The following is a 16,049-nucleotide window of genomic DNA, read 5'->3' on the forward strand; positions in this document are numbered from 1 at the left end:
CCTTTATCAAGTTCCTTAGCAATGACAATATACACATATATAAACTACTCAGAATATAATTCTGTCGTGAAATTGCTCTGCCTTCTGCAATACTTTCATCTTGAACAAGAAACGGAGATATTATCTGCTGGTAGGGAGCATCAGGACAAATTGTACGTTCATTTAGAGGCACAATATCCTCCCCCCCTCAATTTATTAAAGCAGTGGTACATGTTGATTACATTTTCTTTGTATGCTTTAAATACTGAATTGAACATTTTTCATTAAAAGCATGACTTTTACTGTATTGCTGATTTACCTTCCCTTCCATTTGTGCAAAATTGCTCTTATCCATTATGCTTTTATTCTAAAATACTTGTAGATACAAGTAACGGTTTGAAATGGATCCTTATTTATTACACAAGACTGGTTATACATTTAATATTCATTACGTCAATAGCTGTATGAATCTGATGATGCTCTTCTTTTTCCAAAAATAAACACATAAGACTAATAAGCTCTARGCACGCTTGTTTACCTTCCATAAATACTGAGTAATCTTGCTATTTCCTTTTTTGCTACTGCTTTTCTTCGTCTGTTTAAACCACATCTGAGAAAGTTCCACCTTCAAGAGATTAGGAACTATAAGRAAATCTTCTATACGTATCTACAGACATCTACAGATTTCAAGGCTCTCCAAACAGGAAAACATTTGGTACTGCTTGATGCTTTGAATCTTCCAAGGCAGCTGAAATAAATTGAGACTTTCCAGACATACTTAAAGGTGTTTCAAACCACTGAACCATATAACGTTTTTCAACTGTCACCAAAGACACATTTACAGAAAAATCTGAGATAAACTTAACAGCTTCTAGAATTTAACAATATACACATTAAAGGTTTTGAGAAAATCTTTTCAAAAGCACCTTAAAATTCCATATAGTATTTGTGCACTTCTTTGGTAGAGCTAATTATAATGCAGTTACAGCTATATTCCCACATAAGCTATTTGCTGAGCCAGTTTTAAGAAGATGGGAACTTTTCTGCTAAAGAATGCTAAAATTYGAGTGGTGAGAGTCTCCTCCTTTGCACCAAAAGCAGCTGACACAGCACAATTCAGCAATGCCCAGATGTCTTTTGCAAAATGTGATTAAATGTGCCAGGCACTAAGAGACTCTCTATTTGAGAATGGAGACGAAGCCTCCCAGTCACTATCTAACACTACTACGTAAAGCACATCTTCACTCTGCTAAAATTCATCATTTGCTTAGTACTTTATAAAATTACACTTTTTTGGTTTCTTTCTCCCTCTCCTTCCTCTCTCCTGGTTCAGTATGATTAGATTTTTTCCCTGGCAGCATTGGCAATTTCCATTGATGAGTGACATATTACTTAATAGGAAGTGTTTAGCTGCGTTTCTTTGAAAAACTTTAATATAAAATCAACCTTGAGAGTAAACATGAGTCATTATTTAGGCAGCTATGACACTGCATTCAGACCCTACCCAGAGACTAATAACTTAGGATCTAATTCTTTCTTTCTCATAGGGAATATGATTATGTGCTAATATAATTTGCAGCGTAATAAAGTTGGACTAGCTATGAAGAATTATGATATGCAATTTTTCTTTAATTACTGATTCTCTGGTCTTCCATAAAACATACATAATTGGAAGGGGATTCCTCTAGAATAGATATATATTCCATGGATTTCTCAGTATTCCTTTGTTTTATGTAATTCCAAAGTGCTCATCTCTCATGCTTTCTGTTCAGAATTTTCAATTCTGTATSAATTTTCCACTCAGAAAAGATTAAGCCTGCTCTGTTTTCTTATATTGCCTTTCTCACAGCTTATATTATCTAAACTAAAAAGTTAATCAAGGCTCAGAAAGTTAAAATATTCATGAACTTTCATTTGCATATTCTTCAGACACTTTAGGAATCATTATGCTCTACTAGATAAGCAAATAAAACTCAATATTTGCAACCAGGATTGTTAATAGGAAGTAGTAATGATCAATTATAATTTATCGGTAAAATTGTTTATGACTCCATTGTCAGCATGAAGCCCTTCTGTATCAATACTCACTTTTAAACTCCCTATTTTAGAAAATCTACAAATAGGAAAATGTGTCCTGATAAAGCATATCTGAATGTGTATTAGTGGCATAACCTATAATGCCCATGCAGTTACACTTGGTAATTCTCATATGCTGCTACTTTCATACACTTAGAATTGCATTCAGTGACTTTAGTGAGAAATCCTTCCAAACCTACACAGTATCTTTAATCTTTAAAATTCTCTGTCACAATACAATTCTACAGCTGTAAATATCTGAAGGTTTGATTTTCAAAAGCAAGAAAGAGAAAGGCCTCCAGGTCCTTTAGGTTTAAGCATGTCTCCTGTCTTTTCCAGACCCTGCTTTTAGATTAACTCTCACCCATTCCTGCAAACCAAACCTGTCCTGAGGTACCTCAGTATTGAGAAAGTGCTCTCATTTTTTACTCTCTCATGCTGAGAGGTTTAGTGGCTCTACTTCAGACATGATGCCAGTTGTCGGCTGGATTTTTTCCCAGTTGCAGATATGTCCCAGTAGAGATTTCTTGCCACTCAGCAGTACAGTGGTGGGCAACTTATGCTGTAAATTCATTTTGCCATGGCTTAGGAAGTGTACAGCGTAATTCAACAGAAGAACTATTTCACAGATAAACCATAATTGGTAACCAGATTTTGTTAGAGCATCTTCTAAGGAAAGTGAGGAGGAGCACTGGTGCTTCCAGCAGCTACACAGTGGTCATGACCATAAGGGGAAGGCAGCAGAGTTACTCTATTTAAACTAAACTATGTCTACACCATAGACTTAGATATTTTAACAGCAGACTATTTAGATTACATGCATTAAAAATGCATAATCACTACTTTGTATTTGTGATTTGATTTTTTTAAGTCAATATGTTACAAATTAGGTACTTCCTAGATGTCATGTAAATGTTTCATAGAAAATTAGACATGGATGAGTATTTTAACCTAAGCAAAAATTCATGACCAAGCTTGTTTCTCATTGCAGCCACCCTTGTTTATTTTTACTTCAGTAGCACATTTTTAATTCAGCATATAAAGCAAAACTGTCAAGGGAATTTATGAAAGACAGGAACACCTCAGTAATAATCTGATTCATGAGAGCCTCTTGAAAAAATAATTTGCTTCATTTTAAAAGTACTGTAAGTTGTGTGTAAAAATGAATCACTATTTTCAGTAAGTAAAAGTCTCTTCAGCAGTATTTGAAACACTTTTTTTCACTCTGCTGTTGTCAGAATACATACAGTATTATGGAATGCATTCAAAGTTACTGCTGCTATTAAGTAAAAGATCTTGTAAGAGCGTGCAAAGCTTCAACTTTGAAAAAAAAAATGCTGTATTGTTGGTTTCAGTAAAAAGGTAAATTATGTTAAATAGCAAGTGATTTCTTCAGACTCCTAAATATATATATATATATATATACATATATATATATATATATATAAAAGGCAGAAGAAAATGAATACTGGAAACTAAATAGATTTTCCAAGTAATATTAAACTGAGGCAACCATATCTTTTTAAAATGGCTATATATAGTGTAAATCTTAACAGTTGTCCAAGTACATGCACACTGTAAAAATTGGCTCTAACAATTTTGTGATTAATTGCTGTTGTTTGACAAAGTTTAATAAAGCTCCAAATTATGTATTTTATTTTGCTCTGCTAACCAGACTTTTATTTTTTAAACTGTCTATCATCATCTAGTTTGTTATGCTTCAGAATTACAAATCTGTCTTTGCATTTGAAACACGTACACTATTACGTWAAAAGAATAAGATCCCTTTTTTATGTAAACTACTGGCTGTTATTATATCTAATATCAGCCTATAGGACCAGTCGTGAGTGTAACTCAGATGAGGTAACAGGAAAAAGAATGCTGCTTTGCCCATTTTTGACTATGCTTTTCTGATACAATTAAGATGCACATAGTAAGTATAAGCACTAGAAGTTCATGATGAGGATCTGGTATTCAATCACATCGGGTATTTGGAATTGGTAAATTGGTTTCGATGGGGAAAAGAATCAAAGTATTTAAAATAAACATCTTCTCTAGAAGTATTTCACAGTGCTTAACCTTTTTCTCAATAAAATCTAAAGTTCCTAGTTATGCCATGGGAAACTTCTGACTTGGATTAATTTAGGGATTTAAYACCAACGAACTTTATGCTGAACTTATCTGCTATTTGTAAATCAAGTTCCATCTTAAGTTAATTTCAAGGCTGATTATTTTTGGAACCTTTTATGGCATAAATTATTCATTACATAGTTTTATTATACTTCCTTGCCAGGAAAAAAAACAGAGGTTATGCCAACTCATTTTTTATAAATATGGTACCTGGGGAACAAATATGAAAATACAGTTGCCAATATTTCAGCCAAGTGATAAGATCTAACATACACTGAAATTTCACCCTTTCTTCATACTATACTGATACCAATATTCATTCCTGTTCCAAGGTTCGGCATTATTGAGCTCTCAAAATAAGGCCAAATGGCACAAGGTCTTCTGCTACATCTTCACACAGCTTTATAAACCCAGTAACTTCTCTCATTCAATTGTTCAAAACAAGAAATCACTCCAGTGCCAATGTCTCACAACTTCTGACAAATACGAACACACAACTGTGATTTTAAAGCAATCAAAAATTTTTCAGTTGCTGTATAAAGAAATCTTTTGCAGTACTACATATGCAAAATCAGTATTTTATTAGAATAGAATCCTACTTATGAAATCCTACTGACCACATTAAGAGATTTCAAATAAATTATTAGATATATTTAATAATTTTCCTAATTTCTAAAAGACCATTTCCAACATCACATTCAATATTTTAATAGAGCATCCAATTACATTTGCTTTTTCACTATGTAAAATGACTCTACTTGGTTAAGAGGATATAAGCAGAACTCTGTGATTGCTTTCCACCACAAGAGGCATAGAAAAAATATTACTTGCCAGGGCTGATATCTCATGGATTTGTAGTTCAAGAAATTATTTTCAGAGGTGTTCAGRTGAGAATTATATGCATACACATATGACAATTTATATCCATTGAAAAAGTGCAATATTGTAAAAAGATGAAAATAAAAGCAAAYTAAACAGAAGTCTACTGGCAAGGCAGCTGATCTTGCAATAATCAAATAATGACCTGACACTCTGCAGATTTTTGCAAAATAGATTGTACACAAAGACGTACAGATAGAAACCTAACCAGCATAGAGCACAGTCACTGCAAATAATATATGTTCAAACTTTTTGCTGCCTTAGTTCTTTGAAAAACTTAAAAATTTGAAGGAAGTGCTTTACATCATACTTTTAAAAAACAAGGCAGTAGAAAGGAACCATGACAAACCACATCTAATATCTACAAGGGGATCTTTATAGCAAAAAATGAACAGATTGCCAGATCACATATATTCCTACTGATTACCACATTATGATATTGAATGATTTAGATTGTTTTTATAAAATTCATTTAAAATAAAATTCTATATACCAAATCTTCTGAGTATTATTATGTCAAGTTATCAGGAAATTGCTGATCTACWGTGGTAAGGTTTGGTAATACTGAAAGTGCAGAATGTTCCTTTTGCAGGATAGATAATGCTGATGAAATGGCTACCTTATAGATTGYTTGCAGCTTTCATGTGATATTGCAAAATCTACAGCACTTTTGAGACAAGAAAGCTTGTCAGACCTTAGTAGTGAGCATCACCCATGCCATAAATGTGACAGCTAGTAGGGCATGAGGGCAACAGCAGAGAAACTGTTGTCCTCATGCCCTACAGCAAAGTCACTGTCTGTCTGATATCTGACAGGCAGGGTAACAGGGGGATCCATTACATTGATGGAAAAATGGACTAAGTTGCTGTAGAGTCCCATGATTAGTATGAACAAAAAGGAAGAAACATCTCCTGTGCTTATGATAGATAGCATTTTAAGCATATCTCTATTACTGCTGCATTACATTCTTTGTATTGCTGATACTTGCTGGTGTCCTAAACTCCYAAAACTGAAAAATAGAAATAAACTTATTATATAAAACACAGTTTGCTATGTAGGCACTCTCATCTGTCCACTGAAACAGCATAATTACTCGAGCTTTTTTTTAAGGCTCAACACAGGTACAGCAGATACTGTTGGGCAATTTTAAAATCTACACTGTAAAAGTGATTTAAATTGGATCAACATGGACAAAGTTGAAGAAATGAAAACTATACAACAGTCTCCTTGGCAAAAAACGAAAATACAATCCTGTTTTACTGCTATAATCCTTATAGGAAACTCTGCTGTGACATACTAAAAATTGGATTTAGTGGTTGACAGAGAGATTGAAAATGCTGGTAGTTCATGCTTGCAATTCATCCATGGATCGGTTAGACTGAAGCAAATAAGGGCATTTTCTCTACAATTCTCCTCCCAGCTCTACCTACCCACTGCAGAGACTACTCCCTCTAGTAGCAGGGAGTGAAGAAAAAACCTTATCACATCAGAGCTCTTTCTGCCTCTGAAAATCTGAAAATATTAGTGGATATGTAACAGCAATTAGAAAGCCATATAGAAAACTGAGTCTGAARATGATTAAATATGTGTATACAAAGCTTTAAGCCTTTTAGAAACATATTCATGTTAAGGATGGTTTGCAAGAAGTTTAATTAACTAGCTTTCTTGAATTTGTAACACAATATAGAGTAAAAATTCTAAATAAAAAGATCTTTTTGAAACATGAACAGCAATGCAGCTTTTTCAGAGAATTTTCTTTACATAGGTTTGTGAAAAAGCAAAGTCAGAGTGACTAAAGAAAACCACAAGGAGTCCCCATAAGACAGATTTTCAGTATCCATCAGATTCATCACATTCTCACTCAAAAACAGACGAAATTACCTTTATTTGTAAGTGTATTAAGGAGCTTATATACACTTATTAAAAATTCTCACTGGATTTAAATGAAATAATAACAAACATTTAAAATTTTGTACTAATATTTAGCATAGTACAGCATATATCATGATTCTAACCAATAAACACGATTTACTTCTCAAAACATAGTGTTTTGCAACAAACATCTAAAAACTAACACATTCCCACAGTATATGAAGTCAGTTAAACCTAATTCACATGTATTAAAAAAAAGAAAGTATTTAAAGAAAGAAAAAAAAAAAAGAGTATGTACTGTGCTATTTTTGGAGAAAAAACACAGAACTAGAAAATAAAATCTTTAATTCTGTTTATGAAGAAAAGATGGTGAGATGGAATATTATATTATAAGGAAGTTCTTTTAATTGAAGCAAGCAAAAGAAATTCAATAACCACTTTAATTCACTCTTGGATTGCCCACTGCATGTAAGTGGTACTCAATAAAGACTGGTTGATGTTCAAACTACAGTGGACAGCTAATTTCCAATGTCTATCTCCACATTAACTTAGCAAAGGACAATTTGATTAATCTCCAAGTAAAACTCAGCACTATATGGTTCCTGTTGCTTACGGACACTCACAAGTCAAAAATTATACATCTGGACTTTTTTGTTTTTCTTTTGTTAAACAAAAGCATGAAAGAGTAAATGCTCAAGTCTGCCAGAAGGTAACATTACAGCATCTCTCCAAAGCCTGTGCTTCTGCATATCTGAATACTGAGTCATTTTATTGTGAGCTGAAAAATTCTGCCAAAAAACAAGAAAGTAGCAAAAAAAAAAAGCCTGTGAACTTTTAAAGGCTTTAAGACAACTCTGTTCTTTTGGTGGTGATATGTTATTTGATTTTTTTTAATCCATTTCTAAAAAGTAGAAGGAGATTACAGTGATGACATAACAGAATGCCAGAACTGAGCAAGCTTTTGGGCAGAAAAACAAAGAAGCTAAAATCTCTTTCTTTGATTATTACTCCAGAAGCAGACAATTATTTCCGATGTTTAAACTTAAAGAAAGTTAATATCTKTCTAATTTTAAGAATATTCTATTTGATTAAATTATACAGAACAACTTTGGAAAATAAAACAAAAAGAAAAAAAAAGGTAAAAAAAAAATCAAAATCATTTTCAGCCATACTGAAACAAAAAAAAAAAAAAAAAAAAGGTAAAAAAAAAATCAAAATCATTTTCAGCCATACTGAAACAAACTCTATTTTCTAGCTTTATCCTTTGAGTTTTCTATTTTATATTATTCCTAAAATAGTAGCACTTGTCATTAAAGCTATCAATCYCAATGTAGCATCTTTACATCTTTACTGTTTTTTTCAGAAAGAGAACATTTCAATGTGAAAATATTTAAATGCTAAAATGATCTTTTTTGAGATGAAGAATATTCCCATTTTGCATTCAAATTTTAACCTGTTCTGCACAGAACCTGAAACCTTATGTTCTTTCACTACAGTTTTCAAAGTAAAGCATTCCAAGTAAATTTTTTATTTATATTCTTTTCTTTATATTCTTAGTAAGACTGCTAAAACCAAAGTAGCCCAACTACTTACACCAGATGAACTAACTTACTTTGGAGGATGTAGAGTCACATTCTTGACAAATCCATCCATAGCCAGTCTGCTTGGGTGACTTTTTCAAGGGAGGGTCTAGGCAGCCAAAATGGTAGCAGAGTCTGCATTCATCACATCTGCAAATCGAAAAAATAAGAATATTATTATTCTTATAGAAAAAGGAAGACAGAGTTTCCCTGCAACTCTTGTGCAAGATCTCCTGATACATTATCATGATACAGAATGTATCATGTTGATCATGATTATTATGATACAGAATATTTCAACAAACACAAATTTAAATAGTTCTGGTCTTATYTGGAATATTCTGGTGCAGACACTTATGAATCCCCTTTGTGAGGCATATCCTACATCTACATGATTGTACATCAATGACATTATTTAACAGACCTTCAAAATAAAGAAAAAAAATGGATAATGAGCAACTCAGATTTTAAGATACTTCATGGTCACTTTTTAGAATTTCTTGAATTATTTTTAGATAATAACAATATTTTTCACAGTTTCATGCTGAACAATTTACTCATTTTTAAGGCAAAATTGACATAATATTTTCTCATATATCCATGAATTCAAGTATAACATACATCTAGGAATTATATTTTTAACTACAACTATATTGTTGATAAATGTATGGAGTATTTTCTGGATTTTCTTTGAATGTACTGAATAGATCATTCAGCTAATAGCATTTCATTGTCAACTTTCACTTATAAAACTGCCCTCTGCACACATAATAACTTTCCATTTTGATAAACCTTTCATTACTGTTTTGTACTATGTTTGGTCTTCATAAGAAGCTCACACTATTCTTTGCTCACAGTCTTAATGCACTGCCATTGAAGATACGCTGCGGTAAATCAAGTGCTTCATGAAAGTGCTTTTAAATTAGACTATACAAAAATATGCTTAAAAGGAGAAACCTATTTTAATATATATCTTATTGAATTTGCTGTCTTCACTTTGTCTCCATGTATTCTTTTGTGTGAAAAAAGGATTTTTTTTTCAAATTTAATTTTGTCAGGTTCTCTTAATTTAATGTCCTCAAGGTCTGAATTAAAATTTCATGAATTAAAGCCAATAAAAATAATCCAAAAATAGGAACTAAAACACATGTTCAAATACTTAAATCTTTAAGAATCTCCTGCGCTTTCACACTGTGCTTCCTTTCCCACTCATTTTTCTCTGCAAAATGAACAAATACAAAAAAATCCTCCAAAAATTGCAACAAGAACATAGTATGGTCATCATCAGATTGAGAACAGAGAAATATCATTCATCAACAGACCCCAGAGTGCACCACAGAAAGACAATTCAACCAGTGAAGCACATGCCTATATTTTCCAAGAATAAAATCATGTGATTTTTCTCTTGACACACATCTTCATATAAAAAGAACTAACCAGTTTGTGAGTATGATTGCTCGATCAGAGCATACACTTTTGTTCTTGCTGTCCAGGCTGTGCATGCTAGGTAAGTCCTCTGCTCCTGTCCTCAGTCCTCTGTTACACATAACATGTAAGAACCATAAGAACTGGTAATGATACTGCATGTTTATGTACCATGTTCTGTCAAGGAGATACTTAGAACAATAATGAGAATTTACTGGTGTGAACGATTGGGCTGATATGATATTGGTGTATTTAAAAAGCAGAATATTCTACATTACAAACTCTGCATATTTTTTGTAGTAACTTAATTCTGGCACAAAGGAAACTCTTAAAAAAGTATCTTCCTATACTTTTCATTTTTTTAAGACAGACAAGTTCTAGTGTAGAAATCCATTACTTAGAAACCTACGCACTTTTATTTCTTGTGAAAGGTATATTAAAATAATAAACAGGCTGAGAGTAGCAGAGGAGATAGGTTACACTCCTACTTCCTATTACCCGATTCTTTTAACTGTGTGTGTGACCTTCAGCAAAAGATTAATGATTAAACTGTCTTTGAGCTCAATGTTCTCACCTGTAAAGGAATATAATTACACTGACCTATCTCTATAGTCTTATTCCACACATAAGCATTTGCAGGCTACATCAGAACTCCCTTTATGTAAACTATCCGGGATTCTCTAAGCAACACATGATATACAGTAACACTATTTTGACTGATTTAGTACATTTTCAAAGGATTATGCATATCCTAAAATCTACAACTGACTTCACAGTGTTAAATCAGACCATATTCAGCTGTGTTTTTTCTAAAGTGATTGTCTATAAAAAGAAATGTTTATGTATTAAACAAAAACTGTTTCCTCTTCAGAACTATGCCTTGCCATCTCTTCCTACATCTTCTTCATCTTGTCCCCAGAATGTGCTGTGCTCTGCTGGCACATTCAGCCACATTTCGGAAGCATGCTGTTCAAGCTGAAAAAACTAGAACACTACAAAATTAAACACAAGTCTTGAGGCTCCAAACTAAAGCTAAATGTTTACAGTATTTAGTTGTTATTAATTTTTATTTTTAAGTCTGTTATTTTAGAAGAACAAAGTACTTTCCTGGAATTAATTGAAGGTATCTATATGTAAGTTTTCAGGTACTGATACTTTCTAACTGTTTTTGCACAGTGGAGAAAAAGCAAATAATGGAAGCATATTCTCATGTATTGAAAATATTAAAAGCTGCATGTCCATAAAAGTGATACTGTCCCAAAGTTTCAGAAATACTTCAATCTATTTTTTATCAGAATCCAAATTCCGTAGAGCGGAACATAACTCCACAGATTCCATGATCATGATGCTGGGAGAAAGGAGATGAAGACATGAGGCAGTACCTTAGTGAAAGATGATGCTTTCAGCCTCACATTCTCTTGACAGGCCAAGAGCATTCTTACCAAAGTTAAGAAAAATCTGGCTCTGACTTTATCTTTCAGTAGTGCTAGATGCAAGCAGCTATGATTCAGGACACATTTCTGATGCACACACCCTTATAAAAAGACAGGATTCATACATAAGTATTTCACAGCTGCACCAGCTATTTGGCAACTCTGCTGCCTGATGAGATTGAATTGGGGCAGAAAGTGAAGCTTATATTTCAGAACAGAAAACAAAATTGTTATTCATAAAGATAGTGACAATTTAACGAATTCAGGAAGAAAACCTTATACGTAGGCTCTAGCAAAGTGAGATTATTAAGTCCTTAAGTATGTATTATTAGGTGTGTTCCTGTCTAGCAACATGAGATGATAGAAAATGCGCTGTCAGACTCAGAAAACAAGAAACCAACACAGACAGTACTTTCAAAAATAATTATTGAGTGAAATTGCTGGGTCATGAAAGGTGGTGTGCTGACAATCTCACAGTTCTTCAGTAAATGCATTCAGAAATCGGGCATAATACGGACCTTGACAGCACAAAGGATCCACACTGCATTGTCATTTACAAATATAATCTGTTTCCATAGTTAAATAATCCCAGTCAAATTACTGTACTAAAAACAAAACAAAAAGCAAGGGGAAAAACCCAAACCCTGCACTTACTCAGTTTCACAAATTTAACCTTGTGGATTCAAGGTTATATCTTCATAACCATCCTTTAACAAGCAAATGTTTTAACTTATTATTTATGGATAACTATGGGTTAAATACACGATCTCTGAATGTGATGGCATTGGCACAGCCATGTTCAGTGGCCTGACCTAGTAGCTGTACCCAAAACTACAAAAACAAAAGCAGAAATTCAACATAAAGCTATGCTTATCTCAACACCTAAATTATCTTTAATTGACAGCTAACTGCTTAGTATGTTTTTAACAAGTTTCAAATCCCTTATTTATCAAAATTAGAAAATGCTCATTCCAGCAGTTAATGATTATAAACACATACTCATTATATTTAGAGAAAATGGGAGGCAAGGAAAAAAGGTGAATTCAGAACCTGATATGTTTAAAAAGTAAATAATAAAGAACTTTATTTATAAAAATCTAGAGTGAAGGTCAGATACATCTGATGGCAAGGCTTGATTACACATTTCCATACCTGAAACCTGTCTGCTTTGTTCATTAATGACTGATCTCCATCTGCTCACGCCCTTGGATATTTTCTATTTTTGACCAGCTGTGCTCAAGATCTACTTATCTCTGACTTTTCCTGTTTGTAATTAACTAATTATGTTCTAATCAATAGTGTAGATACTGATTTTAGAATGTAAATGAGATAAATGAGATAATGTCTGGGGTCAATCTCATTTTATTTACAAAGCCCAGCACATATCCAATTTTATTAGCTTGCATCTACCTGCAAGGTGGGTGTCATCAATTGGTCTGCAGAAGTCTTCACGTTAGCACTGGGGAAAGAGCTCCGCTTTCATTAAAGAACACGGCATGCAAAATATACCCATCTCTGGCATGTTAGTAAGTCACTGCTTAATCTTATGTAGAATCACAAAAAGCTGACTCAGCCAGAGTGAAGAAACCTATTTTGCATTCACAAGACAGCAGCACCCATCTATAGCCGTGAAAGTAATTACCTACATGTCCCTGAAACACAACATTAATAAGCTAACCTTTAAATACAACTTCACAAATATGCTTCAGACACTACAGTAAACCTCTCACTTAGGTACACACCGCTGCACACTGTCTACGGTGTCATGCTTAAAGGTACCAAGTTGAATAAAACACAAGATTACAAAATACATACATACTCCCTGTCAGTCTCAATAGCTTAGGAGGAGAGTCTATTTTAATAGAAAAAGGACATGAAATTTAGAATCACTATCAACAAATCATCATCATTAGAGTTCTGTCACATAAGCATCCCTATTCTGGCAAACTTTCAAGTAAACTAACACAGAACTTTTACACTCACTGACAAATAAACTGGGCTGGGGACTCACTTGATTCCCATTAGCTCAGAATGGCAGCACAGTAGCTCTTCCAACATCTCTGTCCCTACTGTGTCTCCTGATAAGTATCATTTCTTGGTAGCTTGTTCTGGATCACATTTCTGATGAAAGGGTCTTGACATGCGAGGAATAGAAGCTGCTTCCCAGGCACTGGAGTCTCTCCTCTCAGTGACCTACAGTGTTGGACCACTCTTAAACTGCAAAACACCTAGACAAGTGCACAAGGAGCTAATTTTGGACTGCAGCACATTCTTGGGTTCAGAAAAAAAGCTTAGAACAGCCAAASAAGCTTAAGGCATAGTCATCATTTTGTTTCTTGTTACTGGTTGCATAAGAGAATTAATGAAAAGGAGCATTCAAGCAGTGCCCAATACAAAGTAAGATGAAACTCAACAAAATTTAAACTGAAAATCCAAGATCATTGACTCTGTGCTCTTTKGATACCTTAACTGCAACTTAACTGTAATCTCTCCAATGAGGAGATACCTTCTGGGGGATGAGAATGAATACTATGAGTTGGGGAATAACATCAACTATTACAAGTAATACCAAAGGAATTGCTTCCCTGCACCTTGTTTAAAGAAGAAAATGAATCAAAAATCTAGTAKTGATTTAAGTGTAGATTACTATACTAACCACACAGCTATGCTATCTAGGAAGAAYTCTTATTCTCCTCACTAACAGGAGACGTTGTAAGAATACTTTTCCATTAGAGACTATTTTGACATTGTTTTTTAGCCACTCTTTCTGACATCTCTTGAAACAAACTGAAAATATTTTGAAGGCTTCATACCTTACACCATAGATCTACACTGAAACTGTTCAATTCTGTCTCATGGAGTCCAGCAGAAATGGCTTTCATTTTGGTATGTATGTCATAGGCCAAATGAAAAACAAAAATGATACGAACCTGTATTTAGACTCCAATTTAAAATTTAGTAGGTCTAAAATAAAAATTAAGAAGTCTAAATCCTAACCACTTTTTTGTTTTTAAACCTGTCAGACAGAACATGGTCAAGTTTAGCTACAGAGAATGTCTGATTAAATAYAGGGCTAGTTTTCCATTTCCTCAGCCTGTAAGTATAACAGCTGAAAATGGATGATACTGTTCTGCAGATTTGGTCTTAAAATATCATTAGCACTAGAGTAATTAAAACAGTCCTTCTACATAGGCCAATCAAGCCTTTAGGTGACTTTAGCATCAGACAGTCGGGACTGGTTCCAGCACTGAAATCCTTAGGTGAATGTACATACATTCAATACCGAATACTAAGCACGACATGGCCTAATGATACACTAAACAGGTGAGCCAGAGAAGCTGTCTGATTCGCTCTCTCCCAAAGATATTCAACTAAATTTAAAGTTGGAGCTAACTTTGTAGTCAGTCCTGCTTTGAGCAGGATGCGGGAATAGATGTCCTCCAGAGGTCACTTCCAACTTAAGTTACTCTGGCATCCTAGTACTTTCATTTGTTTGATTTAAAGAAAATGAAACATAGTTTCTGGGAAGAATAATACTTATGGTATAAATAAAGATTAAAAGCCATATTCAAATTTCCATTCTGCTAGGTAGGATGTGTGCAAAAAGTCCCTAACTACCACAGTTTAGATGTTAGATGAGAGAGTGGACACTCTCTCTTCTGCTATGCATGGAAGACTGAAGGACAGAGCTAATGTTGAAAGAAGCAGGACAATTATTACATTCTAGCTTTTAATACCTCTCTGTGGGAAATACATGGTTACCTGTAACTGATGAAGACATGATATGGGGAAGACAAGACACGTGACCTACCAGAACACGACAAGCTTTCTCACTCTCAGCTAAAAATGGATTCAGGAGAATGCATCTATGTGGTTTCAGATATGAGAAACTGCTTATTAATCTCTAACTTACTCATATTTCTGTTCAATATTAATAAATGAAATAACCCTTAATAAAATAACAATTTATTCTCTTTAACATACAATATCCCAATAGTGAACCCTTCATTTACTTTGAATGAAGGTCTATGCTATGCTTTATTTTTCAGCATCTGCTATGTTAAATACTTTTTTAAAAATCCTRTATTTAGCACCACGGTGCTATACAGTACCATATATAACAGCACAAATTGTTATGCTTTTGATCGTAGGAAGAAGTTCTATTTTACAAAARAAGATCAATATTTGTCTATAAATTCAAAAGTAAAAGATACTTAATGTGGCTTACACTACTCTCCACTACTATTTCACTCAAATAACAAGCACTTCATTTAAAAAGATTGATAWATATTATCAATCTTTTATAATGCAACTGAGTAAAAAGAAGGTAAGTGTTGATCTAGTGGCATCCTTGTAGGCAAATTTATTATGCAAAATCCCAAACTGCTACTTCTCCTACCTGCTTTTATCCATACTTTTTAACACTTAAACTGGCTGCTTTTGGGTAAGATGAGATTCTGAACTAGCTATTCTGAACACATTCCATATAATCTTTCCATGTAATCCAGATTTTTTTCTGAATGGCCAGCAATTCATTCGTTTCATGAAACCCCATGAAGAAATTTTCTTTACCATATGTACTACCAAACTGCTTCCTTTCAGCAAGAAATGTTCACGACATTTTATAGACTATAAACTAAATAGACTAAACTAAAACTTTGACAATCTGCCCATT

The 16,049-nt window shown here is 33.6% G+C and overlaps 1 protein-coding gene across 1 annotated transcript in view; it reads right to left on the bottom strand.

The window, feature by feature from the left end:
- The window catches only part of PHF14 (PHD finger protein 14), a 147,320-nt gene that overhangs the window by 42,577 nt on the left and 88,694 nt on the right, over positions 1 to 16,049 (bottom strand). Inside the window, exon 17 of the mRNA XM_026036245.1 lies at positions 8,549 to 8,666. Within this exon, the coding sequence (XP_025892030.1) occupies positions 8,549 to 8,666 (118 nt within the window). The remainder of the gene's footprint in view (positions 1 to 8,548; positions 8,667 to 16,049) is intronic.

The sequence above is a fragment of the Nothoprocta perdicaria genome, unplaced genomic scaffold, assembly GCF_003342845.1.
Source record: "Nothoprocta perdicaria isolate Ctin4 unplaced genomic scaffold, notPer1 scaffold_173, whole genome shotgun sequence".
Lineage (NCBI taxonomy): Eukaryota > Metazoa > Chordata > Aves > Tinamiformes > Tinamidae > Nothoprocta > Nothoprocta perdicaria.